Source organism: Artemia sp. Qi Xiang Cuo, chromosome 14, assembly GCF_049724085.1.
Source record: "Artemia sp. Qi Xiang Cuo chromosome 14, ASM4972408v1, whole genome shotgun sequence".
NCBI classification, from domain to species: Eukaryota; Metazoa; Arthropoda; class Branchiopoda; order Anostraca; family Artemiidae; genus Artemia; species Artemia sp. Qi Xiang Cuo.
The window spans coordinates 12,421,802-12,433,006 of record NC_142807.1 but is presented as its reverse complement, the minus strand read 5'-3'; the positions used below and the strand labels follow the sequence as shown (position 1 = coordinate 12,433,006).

At 40.8% G+C, this 11,205-nt stretch overlaps 1 protein-coding gene across 1 annotated transcript; it reads right to left on the bottom strand.

The window, feature by feature from the left end:
* Positions 1 to 9,717: 9,717 nt before the first annotated feature.
* LOC148944144 (uncharacterized) lies at positions 9,718 to 10,074 on the bottom strand. Its single transcript, XM_089099839.1, has one exon. The coding sequence runs from the start codon at positions 10,072 to 10,074 to the stop codon at positions 9,718 to 9,720; it is 357 nt and encodes a 118-aa protein (XP_088955965.1).
* Between the last annotated feature and the right edge of the window lie 1,131 nt (positions 10,075 to 11,205).

The window sequence follows — 11,205 nt, the reverse complement described above, 5'->3', positions numbered from 1 at the left end:
ACCTTTGGGAGGTCCTTGGGGGTCGGGGGCAGTTGGGGGCCTGGGGGGCCTTTGGGACCCCGTTGGTCCTTTGGGAGCTCGATGGGCCTTTGGGGGGCCCGGGGATGGCCTTTGGGGGTCTGGGTGGGCCTTTGGGGGTGCCGGTGGCCCTTTGGGAGCTTGGGGGGCCTTTGAGGGTCCGGGGGGACAGTTGGGGGCCTGGGGGACATTTGGGGACCGGTGGAGGGCCTTTGGGGCACAGGGAGGGCCTTTGGGGCACAGGGAGGGCCTTTGGGGGTCCGGGGGGGCAGTTGGGGGCCTGGGGGGCCTTTGGGACCCCGTTGGTCCTTTGGGAGCTCGATGGGCCTTTGGTGGGCCCGGGGATGGCCTTTGGGGGTCTTGGTGGGCCTTTGGGGGCGCCGGTGTCCCTTTGGGAGCTTGGGGGGCCTTTGAGGGTCCGGGGGGACAGTTGGGGGCCTGGGGGACATTTGGGGACCGGTGGAGGGCCTTTGGGAGCTTGGGGGGCTTTTGAGGACCGGGGGCTTCCTTCGGGGTTGGGGTAGGAGGATTGGAACCCTTTGGGGTTGGGTTAGAGGACCTCACAACACTGTTCAAATGAAACTTGTGTATTATAACGACCACACTCAAAACCTCTTCCAAAATCTCTTCAAAAATCTTCTTTTAAAATGTCTCTATCTGTTTCGCCGAAATAGTTCCATAACCTGTCTAAAACGGTTTCGCCCAAATAATCCCTAAACGTAAATTCAGCGTGTTCCTTTGTTATTGGCATCTCTGCGCTAACGCATTTCAAAGTAATAAGAAACCTTTTCGCGCGCTAAAACAATTCATCGCTAAGATGTTTCTTGCCTAATTGTTTTCTTGGCCTTTGGTTATTAATATCCTTTGGAGTTCGACCAAAAGAGTTGTTCCCGAGGCAAAGACATTAATGATTTGGATCTATTCCTGGAGAAATGTTTCTAGGCGAAAATTTTTAAAGTCTGACAGATGATGTCATTGATTGATTGATCTGTCAAGAAAGGGGAAATTAATTTGTTGTTTCTAAGGGGAATTATTGATTCACGATAGGTGAATTGAGGTCACAGGTGTTCCAAGGTCGATGTTGTTGTTGTTGTAAGTGCAAGCTCTCAGCGAATGTCAAGGTCGATGTTGTTGTTGTTGACACACTTTGATTACGCAATCAAGTTCTCGGAAATTCACTTCCCTCTCGAGTCCTAGATCAATAACATTGTCCCCGTAAGAATTCAATGCGCATGTGCAACCTTCGCCCCGGAGTTATTACACATAGAAACATCAAATAAATCGACCTTGGAAAAAGAGGTCATTGACCGATTACGCAATCATTCTCCCTAGGGAGGCTATGCCCTTATTTGGACTCCCGTCAGCATTAAAAATGCCGACAGGACCACGTGGTTCTATGCCCATATATGGTGTGGGGTCACGATCAATAGGGTCTCTCTACTTCTAAGTATCTATCTATATATTATTGTTGTTTTTTGAGACTTGTGGTCTACTTGGGACAGCAATTCCCAGTAGACAGAATATATCCGATTATATTATATGTTAAATGAATAAAAGTATTGTATTTTAGACAACCTCTCTATGATCTATTTTTAGCCTCTCGAACATACCCAGTTGGTACTCCTTATTAGTTCGGTCATAGCCTAAGGCACGCTACCAAATTTAAATTACCTTAGGGCCAGAGTTTATATCCCATATAAAGGGAGAATAAAGGCATCTACAACTACAACCCCCCAATTACCATAGAAAAACATTTCACAACACTACGACAACGTCTTCTATAAGAACCTTATATGCCCCCAGGGCATAACTTAAAACCTTTGCCCTGAGGGTTGTGGGGGAGTCTCCTCCTCAAAAATATATTTTCTATCTGGAAATCAACTACGCGGAGCCAAATGGCTACCTCAAAATTTTGATTGGATGTGTTTGGGGAAATGATGGGCGGGGGGGGGGGGGCTAGTTGCCCTCCAATCACTTTCGACTATTAAAAAATACATTAGCCCTTTGAATTACCAATCGAATGAGCCTGTTTTGAAGTTTTTACGACAACGTCTTCTATAAAAACCTTATATGCCCCCAGGGCATAACTTAAAACCCTGCCCTGAAGGCTCTGGGGGAGTGTCCTCCTCAAAAACATATTTTCTAACTTGAAATCAACTACGCTGAATAAAATGGCTATCTCAAAATTTTGATTGGATGTGTTTGGGGAAATGATGGCCGTGGGCGGGGGCTAGTTGCCCTCCAATCACATTTGATTATTGAAAAGGACACTAGCCCTTTGAATTTATAATCGAATGAGCCTGTTTTGAAGTTTCTACGACTATGCATTCTATAAGAACATTATATGCCCCTGAGCATAAATAAAAACACTTGCCCTGAGGGTTGTGAGGAGTTGTCTTTCGCAAAAACAAATTTTCTATTAGGAAATCAACCAGGCTTAACAAAATGGCTCTCTCACAATTGTGATGGAATGTGTTTGGGGGAATGATGGGCGTGGAAGGGGGGGGGGCTAGCTGCCCTCCAATCACTTTCTACTAATAAAAAGGTACTAGCCCTTCGAATTTACAATTGAATGAGCCTGTTTTGAAGTTTCTACGACAGCGCCTTCTATAAAAAACCTTATATGCCCCCAGGCCACTACTTAAAACCCTTGCCCTGAGGGCTCTGAGGGAGTGTCCTCCTCAAAAACATATTTTCTATCTTGAAATCAACTACGCTGAACAAAATGGCTATCTCAAAATTTTGATTGGATGTGTTTGAGGAAATGATGGGCATGGGGGGGATAGTTGCCCTTGAATCACTTTCGACTATTAAAAAGGGCACTAGCCCTTTAAATTTCCAATCGCATAAGTCTGTTTTGAAGTCTCTACGACAATGCCTTCTATAAAAACCTTATATGCCCCCAGGGAATAACTTAAAACCCTTGCCCTGAGGGCTCTGGGGGAATTTCCTCCTCAAAAACGTATTTTCTATCCTGAAATCAACTACTCTGAACAAAATGGATATCTCAAAATTTTGATTCGATGTGTTTGGCGAAATGATGGGCATGGGGGGGCTAGTTGCCCTCCAATCACTTTCAACTATTAAAAAGGGCACTAGCCTTTGAATTTCCAATCAAATGACCCTATTTTTAAGTTTCTACGACAACGCCTTCTATAAAAACCTTATACGCCCCCGGGGCGTAACTTAAAACCCTTGCCCTGAGGGTTATGGGGGAGTGTCCTCCTTAAAACCATATTTTCTATTTAGAAATCAACTACGCTGAACAAAATGGCGATCTCAAAATTTTGATTGGATTTGTTTGGGGGTATGATGGGCGGGGGGGGGGGGGCTAGTTCCCCTCCAATTACTTTCGAATATTAAAAAGGGTACTAGCCCTTCGAATTTCCAATCGAATGAGCCTGTTTTGAAGTTTCTATGACAGTGCCTTCTATAAAAACCTTATATGCCCCCAGGGCATAACTTACAACCCATGCCCTGAGGGCTCTGGGGGAGTTTCCTCATCAAAAACGTATTTTCTATCTGGAAATCAACTACGCTGAACAAAATGGATATCACAAAATTTTGATTGGATGTGTTTGGGGAAATGGTGGGCGTGGGGGGGGCTAGTTGCCCCCCGACCACTTTCGACTATTCAAAAGGGAACTATTCCTTTGAATTTCCAATCCAATGAGCCTGTTTTGAAGTTTCTACGACAACGCCTTCTATAAAAACCTTATATGCCCCTGGGCATATCTTAAAACCCTTGCCCTCAGGGTTATGGGGGAGTGTCCTCCTCAATAATATATTTTCTATCGGGAAATTAACTACGCTCAGCAAAATGGCTATCACAAAATTTTGATTGGATGTGTTTGGGGAAATGATGGGCGGGGGGGGAGGAGGGCTAGTTGCCCAACAATCACTTTAAAATATTAAAAAGGGCACTAGCCCTTTGAATTTAAAATCGAATGAGCCTGTTTTGAAGTTTCTACGACAGCACCTTCTATAAAAACCTTATATGCCCCCAGGACATAACTTAAAACCCTTGCCCTGAGGGCCCTGAGGGATTGTCCTCCTCAAAAACATATTTTCTTTCTTGAAATCAACTACGCTGAACAAAATGGCTATCTCAAAATTTTGATTGGATGTGTTTGAGGAAATGATGGGCGTGGGGGGATAGTTGCCCTCGAATCACTTTCGACTATTAAAAAGGGCACTAGCCCTTTGAATTTCTAATCGAATGAGCCTGTTTTGAAGTTTCTACGACAACGCCTTCAATAAAAACCTAAATACCTCCAGGGCATAATTTAAAACCCTTGCCCTGAGGGCTCTGGGGGAGTGTCCTCCTCAAAAACATAATTTTCTATCTTGATATCAACTACGCTGAACAAAATGGCTATCTCAAGATTTTGATTGGATGTGTTTGGAGAAATGATGGGCATTGGGGGGGGGGTGCTAGTTGTTCTCCAATCACTTTCGACTTTTGAAAAGAGCACTAGACCTTTGAATTTCAAATCAAATGAGCCTTTTTTTAAGTTTCTACGACAATGCCTTCTATAAAAACCATATATGCCCCCAAGGCATACCTTAGAACCTTTGCCTGGAGGGTTTTTGGGGAGTGTCCTCGTCAAAAACATATTTTCGATCTGGAAGTCAACTACACGGAACAAAATAGCTATCTCAAAATTCTGATTGGATGTGATTGGGGAAATGATGGGTGTGGGGGGGGCTAGTTGCCCTCCAATCACTTTTGACTATTAAAAAGTGCACTAGAACTCAATTTTCAGTCGAATGAGCCCCTTTTGAAGTTTCTACGACGACCCCTTTCATATAAAGTGCCCTGCTCTAAAGGACAAAATAATAAATAGTACATTGTGCCAACATCATTCTTATATGCGTTCAGGGCATAACTTAAAACCCTTGCCCCGAGGGTTGGGGGAAGTGTCCTCCTCAAAAAAATATTCTCTATCTGGAAATCAACTACGCTGAACAAAATGGCTATCTCAAAATTTTGATTGGGTGTGTTTGGGGGAATGATGGGCGTGGGGGGGACTAGTTGCTCTTCAATCACTTTCGACTATTAAAATGGGCACTAGCCACTCCAATTTCCAATTGAATGAGCCCTCTTCGAAGTTTATACGACAACTCCTTCGATACGAAGTGCCCGGGTATGGAGAAAAAAAAACACATTGTTCCCACACCGTTCTTTATTTAGGCAGCGCTAGCGCGCTGCCTATTTTTTTTTATATATTGCCTATTTATAGGCATTGCAGGTATTATAACTATAAAGTGATTTATTTTCTCTGTAAAAACCAGGGAATACCTCAGGACTGATATATTTCTTACACTGATACGAGAATATTCCTGCTTGGTAGTCATGAACCTGCCTGACATTAAGCACTTTAAGTTTATTATAACATGCCCCAGTGTCATTGACTTTTTCCAAGTATCCACCAATAAGTCGTATTGTTTTGTTTCGAAGAATTTCTATTCGTTTAATACGAATAGAAATTCGAATAAAAATTTGAGTAAAAGTTGCTTGACCACAACATATATCCATATGAAATATATGGGTGGACTAAAGCATTATATAAAAGGAATAAAATTTGTGGTGGTAAGAAATTCTTAAAATGTCGAATTGCTCCAACTCCTTGTGCGACTTTTGTTGCAACAACATCCCTATGTCGTTTCCACAAAAGATTGTAATCCAGGTTGAAACCAAGGTATCGCGTTTCGTGCACTTATTTTACTGGCTCCTTCGCAAACAAAATTTGTCCATTAATGTCCTGGGGCTCACCTACTCTTGAATATAAAATAAAACTTGTTTTCGCAATATTAACAGGAGTAAGCTTAAAGTACTAAAAATATGGAAATTTTTCAAAACATGATTAACCGCTGAAGGTATTAGTTGAAAATTTCTGGGTATGTTGAAGGAGATGTAGCAGAGCTATTGGGGGGCAACCAGCCCCCCTTGTCCTTTTTAGATGCTCCCCTCCCTCATTACTGATCAACATTTTAGAAAAGCGATTTTGTTCAAAGCAATCAAAAGGTCTAGTAACTATGCCTCCTGATATGCAATGCCCACCACAGCACCCTGGATAAGGATTGCAAATTATGCCATTTGCTCTTTTTTTACATGCAGGATTTTATCATTAGAAAAAAGGGCTAAGGGTATTAAAGTGAAACTTTGGCAAATATTGAAGGATATGTTAAACTAAATTTAAAGATACTATTTGCATCCTGTTCATCGAAAAGATGCATCTGTAATATCACAAGAACATCTGAGGGTACTAAGTTTAAACTCTCAGAACATGTTGAACAGGATATTAAAAAGTGGTTTGAGGGTAACCAACCCTTTCCCGTTCTCTTTTTAGCTGACATCCTTCCAAGGATATCCAAGGATAAAACTTTAAAATAGCCATCTTGCTCAAAATAGTCAAAAAATTAAATAACTCAGGGGATGAGTTAACCCCCAGAGCCGCTGGGTCAAGTGATTAAGTCATATAATTTACCCATTGTTTATATACAAGGCTGCATATTGAGATGAGGAGGGCATGTTTGATCCTGAGTCTCCAAAAAGGGCGAGAATATAAGATAAAAGTTTTAGAAAATGTCGAGTGAGTTGCCAAACAAAAATCAAAGCACACTATACGCAGGATGGTTTTTAAAAGGACACAACAGAAATATCTAAGGAGCAGCTAAGGATATTAAGTTGAAACTTTAAAGCCATGTTGAGAGGGATGTCAAAAGCGGAACAAAGGACAGTCCCCATTTACCCTTTTAGATACGCCCCTTAAAACTGATAGGGATCTATAAAATCAATTTTGTCTGAAATAGTCACAAAGTCTAGTAGCTATGCCTATGGGATGCGTATTCAGTATTCTTGGACGAATCTTAGGAGACAATATTTTTTCATTTTTTCTATCCTTTTCTGTTCATGTAGCAGCAAGTCATACATTTTTGTTTATTCATTTACGAAATGCAGTTTTGTATATACCGTGTTACAGATGAAGTCCTTAGGCTAAAGGGCAACAACATTTGTTTGAACCCACCGTTTGATTGTCAGATCAGTCTATAAATAAATTAGTCACAAAATCAGCATTAATCAGTTTCAAAGGTAAACAACCTAAAGGGTAAGACAGCTCTGAAGAAATTGGAACATCTGTAAACAAAACAAAGCATGGCAACACTGCCATCTCTGAAGTACGGAAATAAACATTACAAGGTAAGACAAAACCTGCAATTTTTGAACATAAATGAAGAAGACAAAATTACAATTTTGGCAAATCTGTGAGACACTTAATTTGTAAAAAGATGAGTATTCAGTATTCTCTTACTAGTTCAACAGTTTCATCCCCCACAGCCCCCGGGGTAAGGAATATAAATTATGCAGTTTCTTCATATTTCGCATAAAGGATTTATCATTAGGAAAGCTGGCCAGGGGCGTAATTTCGTCAAAATCCTGGGGGGTGGCAAAGTTGGAGCCAATTTTCCCAAATCAAGTAACAAGGACAGTAAAAACTAAAAAAACCGTTTTGGTACCATAAAGGTACTATCTAGTACTTTAAAAGTACTATAAAGTTACTTTGTAGTACTATATAAAGGTAACTTATAGCACTATAAAGGTAAATATGTACTAAAGAACTGATCTGTTTCTGTTGATGCTTGAATTATGCAGGTTTATCTTAGTCTTGACAAAATTTTGAAAGAAACCAATTTTAAGCTGGGGGGGGGGCAAACTGGGGTTTGGGGGAAGGGCAAACCGAGGTCTGGGAGGGGCAGTTGTCCCCCTGCCACACAGAAAATTAAGCCCCTGCTAAGGGTATTGAGGCAAATTTCGGGAAATTTTGATGGGTATGTTTAGCTAAATCTTAAAAATAAGAAATGAATGTGGATTGACAGTTTAATGTACGTATACTGATATTTATTCCTAAAAGTCTTGATAACTTTTGATTTATTAAAGTTTGAAATTTGAAAGTATTTGAAAGCATTTAAATGTATTTGGTTTTCAGTAAAGTGTAAATTATATTTTGATCTTGATAAGGCATGGGGGCTGTCAACTCACCTCATGTTAAAAGTGCAAATTATATTCTGATCTTGATAAGGCGTGGGGGCTGTCAGCTCAGCTCATGTTAATATCTGCTCATTTTGAGTTTGGCTCAGTTATTTATTATAATTTCTGTTTCTTTTGGGTTTTATTTATTTATTGACGGTGATTTGTGGTGTTTTTACTTTTGGAAGATTATTTGACTTTATTTCTACTCATTTTTGGTTTAATAGAGCTCTTCACTATTTTTTGAAACACCTCTTTTTTGGAACTTTTTAAATTAATTTATGTTAAGTAACTAATTTGTTAATCATGTTGTACTAAATGCAATACCAGTTGAGTCTCATCAACTAGACAGCCTGGCAAACACCAAGCCTTAACATCTGCTGAAATATTCATATGATATCAATTACCCTCTTTTGGTTAATTAATCAAAAACACTATTTGCACAAAATAAGTTTTTCCAAAAAAAGTCAAGAACTCCATTAGACCAAAAATGAATAAAAATAGAATCAGATAATCTACCAAGCATACAACTACCACAAATCAGTATCAATAAATAAATGAAACCAAAAAAAAAAAAAAAGAAATTAAAATAAGTCATACTCATTACAAGCAGAAATTAAGCTGAGTAGGGTTCTAAGTCGTATGCTTTCTAAAATCCAGATTGTAATCTGTACTTTACTGAAAAAAATTCAAATGAATTTACCAAAAAAAATGTGCATTGTCAGTTTAATATACCTGACTTATATCCGATCCATTCTTTGTGGCTGTATTGGGGCTTCTTCTCTTCTAACTAGTCGTTGAATATGGCGACGGTATTCAGTTCTATCTGATGTAAGACGCAGGAGTTGGGTGAGGTTCTGGCCATTGAAGTTGTTGTACCATCTCTTGCAAGGTCGGCCACGAGGTCGTGTGCCATGTCCCCAACCTTCGAATGTGATTTTGGGGAGTTGATTTGATGACATTCGTTGGATATGACCAAGCCAGCGGAGTTGCTGACTTCTTATTCGGTCCATGATAGTGTGTGAGCAGTGGGGGAGTTTACGGAGGTCTTCATTAGATACTCGTTCGATGTAGGTGATCCCTACTATATAACGGAGATATTTTGTTGTAAATGCAGAGATTCACCTTTCGTCATTAGCTTTAACTATCCATGTTGTAATTGTATACATAGCAGTTGGGATTGGGAGAGAGTTAAAGAGCCGTACCATCAATGATTTTGATAGTAATTTACTTTTCCAACTTGATTATAGGTTCTAGAAGAAGCTGGGTGCAAAGCCCATTCTAAATCAGATCAATTTTGAGCAATCGTTATTAGAGGTTAAAAGACTGACGAGGTAGACAAAAGATTCGAAATTTTCAATTTGCTCCCCTTTTATGGTTAGCTGCATGGCTCTGGGTGCCAAGTCTCTCGATACCCGCACGACTTTTGTTTTTGTTGTGTGGACAACCATCACAAGGCCCTCGGTTGCTGACACTATCTCATTTGTTTCAGTTTGGAGGAGATGTTCATGACTGTTAATTTTCACGATGTCGTCTGCGTACGCTAATTTGTCGACAAGTATCCTTACAATGGAAGCACCGTCTGTGGTTTTAGCAAGTGATAAAGATGCATTTAGAAACAGATTAAATAGATGAGGGGATAGGAGGCAACCCTGAAGAACACCTGCTTACGTCTGAAACTCTTCTGTCAATCCCTCAGGCGTATGAACCTGGCTACAGAAGTTCAAATGCCTATGTTTAATCAACGCTACCATGTTTTTGGGGACTCCATAATGCAGATGTATGTGCCAAAGCTCGTTGCGCCATATTAAATCGAAGGCCTGTTTAAAGTCAATAAAAATTAAGAGCAATTCTTTCACAATTTCTATATTTTTCTCGATCAGTTGCCAGATGGAAAATATATGATATATAGTAGATCGATCTCTTCGGAAGCCGGCCTGATATTCCTCTAAAGTGAGGTCTGTCAGGGATTTTAGTCGGTCAAGTAGGATTTTCGTGAGGATCTTTGCCGGTTGGCTTGTCATGCTAATTGGTCTGTAGTTATTACACTCGCCCTTTCCACCCTTTTTGTAAAGGGGCAATCATGACTTTCACCCAAGATGTGGGGAAGTGGCCTGTTTCCCAGATGCCTACTGTGACTTTATGATAGATGCCTACCAGTTCTTCTGGGCCCGACTTAAGTAGCTCTGACTGTATGCCATCTCGCTCAGGAGTTTTATTTGTTTTCAGGGATTGCATAGCAGCAACTACCTCTTCTCGTAATGGTGGTGGACTTGGATCTACTGGGTACTCCGGTAGTTGAAAAGACAGTAGGATAGATGGGTCAGGTGTTATTGTGGGTTTTAGTTTCTGGCAAAAATGTTCCTTCCAGCGTTCTCGCCTCTCCTCAGAATCTGTGATAAGTTGTCCATGTTAATCTAACTGGGTTAATGCTGCCGTGGGTTTCATTTTCGACAGCTCCCGTAATTTTTTTTGCATGTAGTGGCTGTCATTTTTTTGAAGGCGTCTTTGCAATCATAGCACTTGTCGTTGACGTAGTGGCACACAGCCAGTTATATTTTTTTCTCTATTAGATGTTTTAACCTCTTGCATTCATCCTGGCTTTGTTGGTCGTGTTTGTTGGCTTGAATATATTTTCCAGAACTGATATTGATGATTTCGACTGTGATCAGTGGTTTATCCGAGCGGAGCTGTGCTCCTAAGATTTCATTAGTCGTTTCTCTGATGATTGAGGCGCTTTCATCAACCAGACGGTCGATTTCCTCGGTGGTTGGGATTCCCGTCAGTTGGATGCTTGACAGGTTATTCGGGAGAGCAGTTTTATATTTGTTTCTTGTTTCGATGTTTTTTAGGAGATAGACACGGTAGTTTGGGTAGCTTTTCTTGGGTAGTTGCGGGTTTTCGGAAGCGCATACGTAGTCCTGACATGACTAGAACATGGTCTGAGTCAAAATCACCACCGGCCAAAGATACTGTATTCAGCACTGACGACTTCCAACGCTTGTGGACCAGTATGAGGTCAATCATATTTGAGGTTCGGCCGTCTGGGGATCTCCATGTGACCTTTCTGTGTTCTCTAAGTCGAAACATTGTGTTGGTAATGAAAAGCTCGTTATCACTACAGAAATCTATGAGTATTTCCCCTCTAAGGTTTT

Coding starts and splice junctions, on each gene's coding strand:
- LOC148944144 (XM_089099839.1), bottom strand. CDS start 10,074: ATGACAAGCCAACCGGCAAAGATCCTCACGAAAATCCTACTTGACCGA.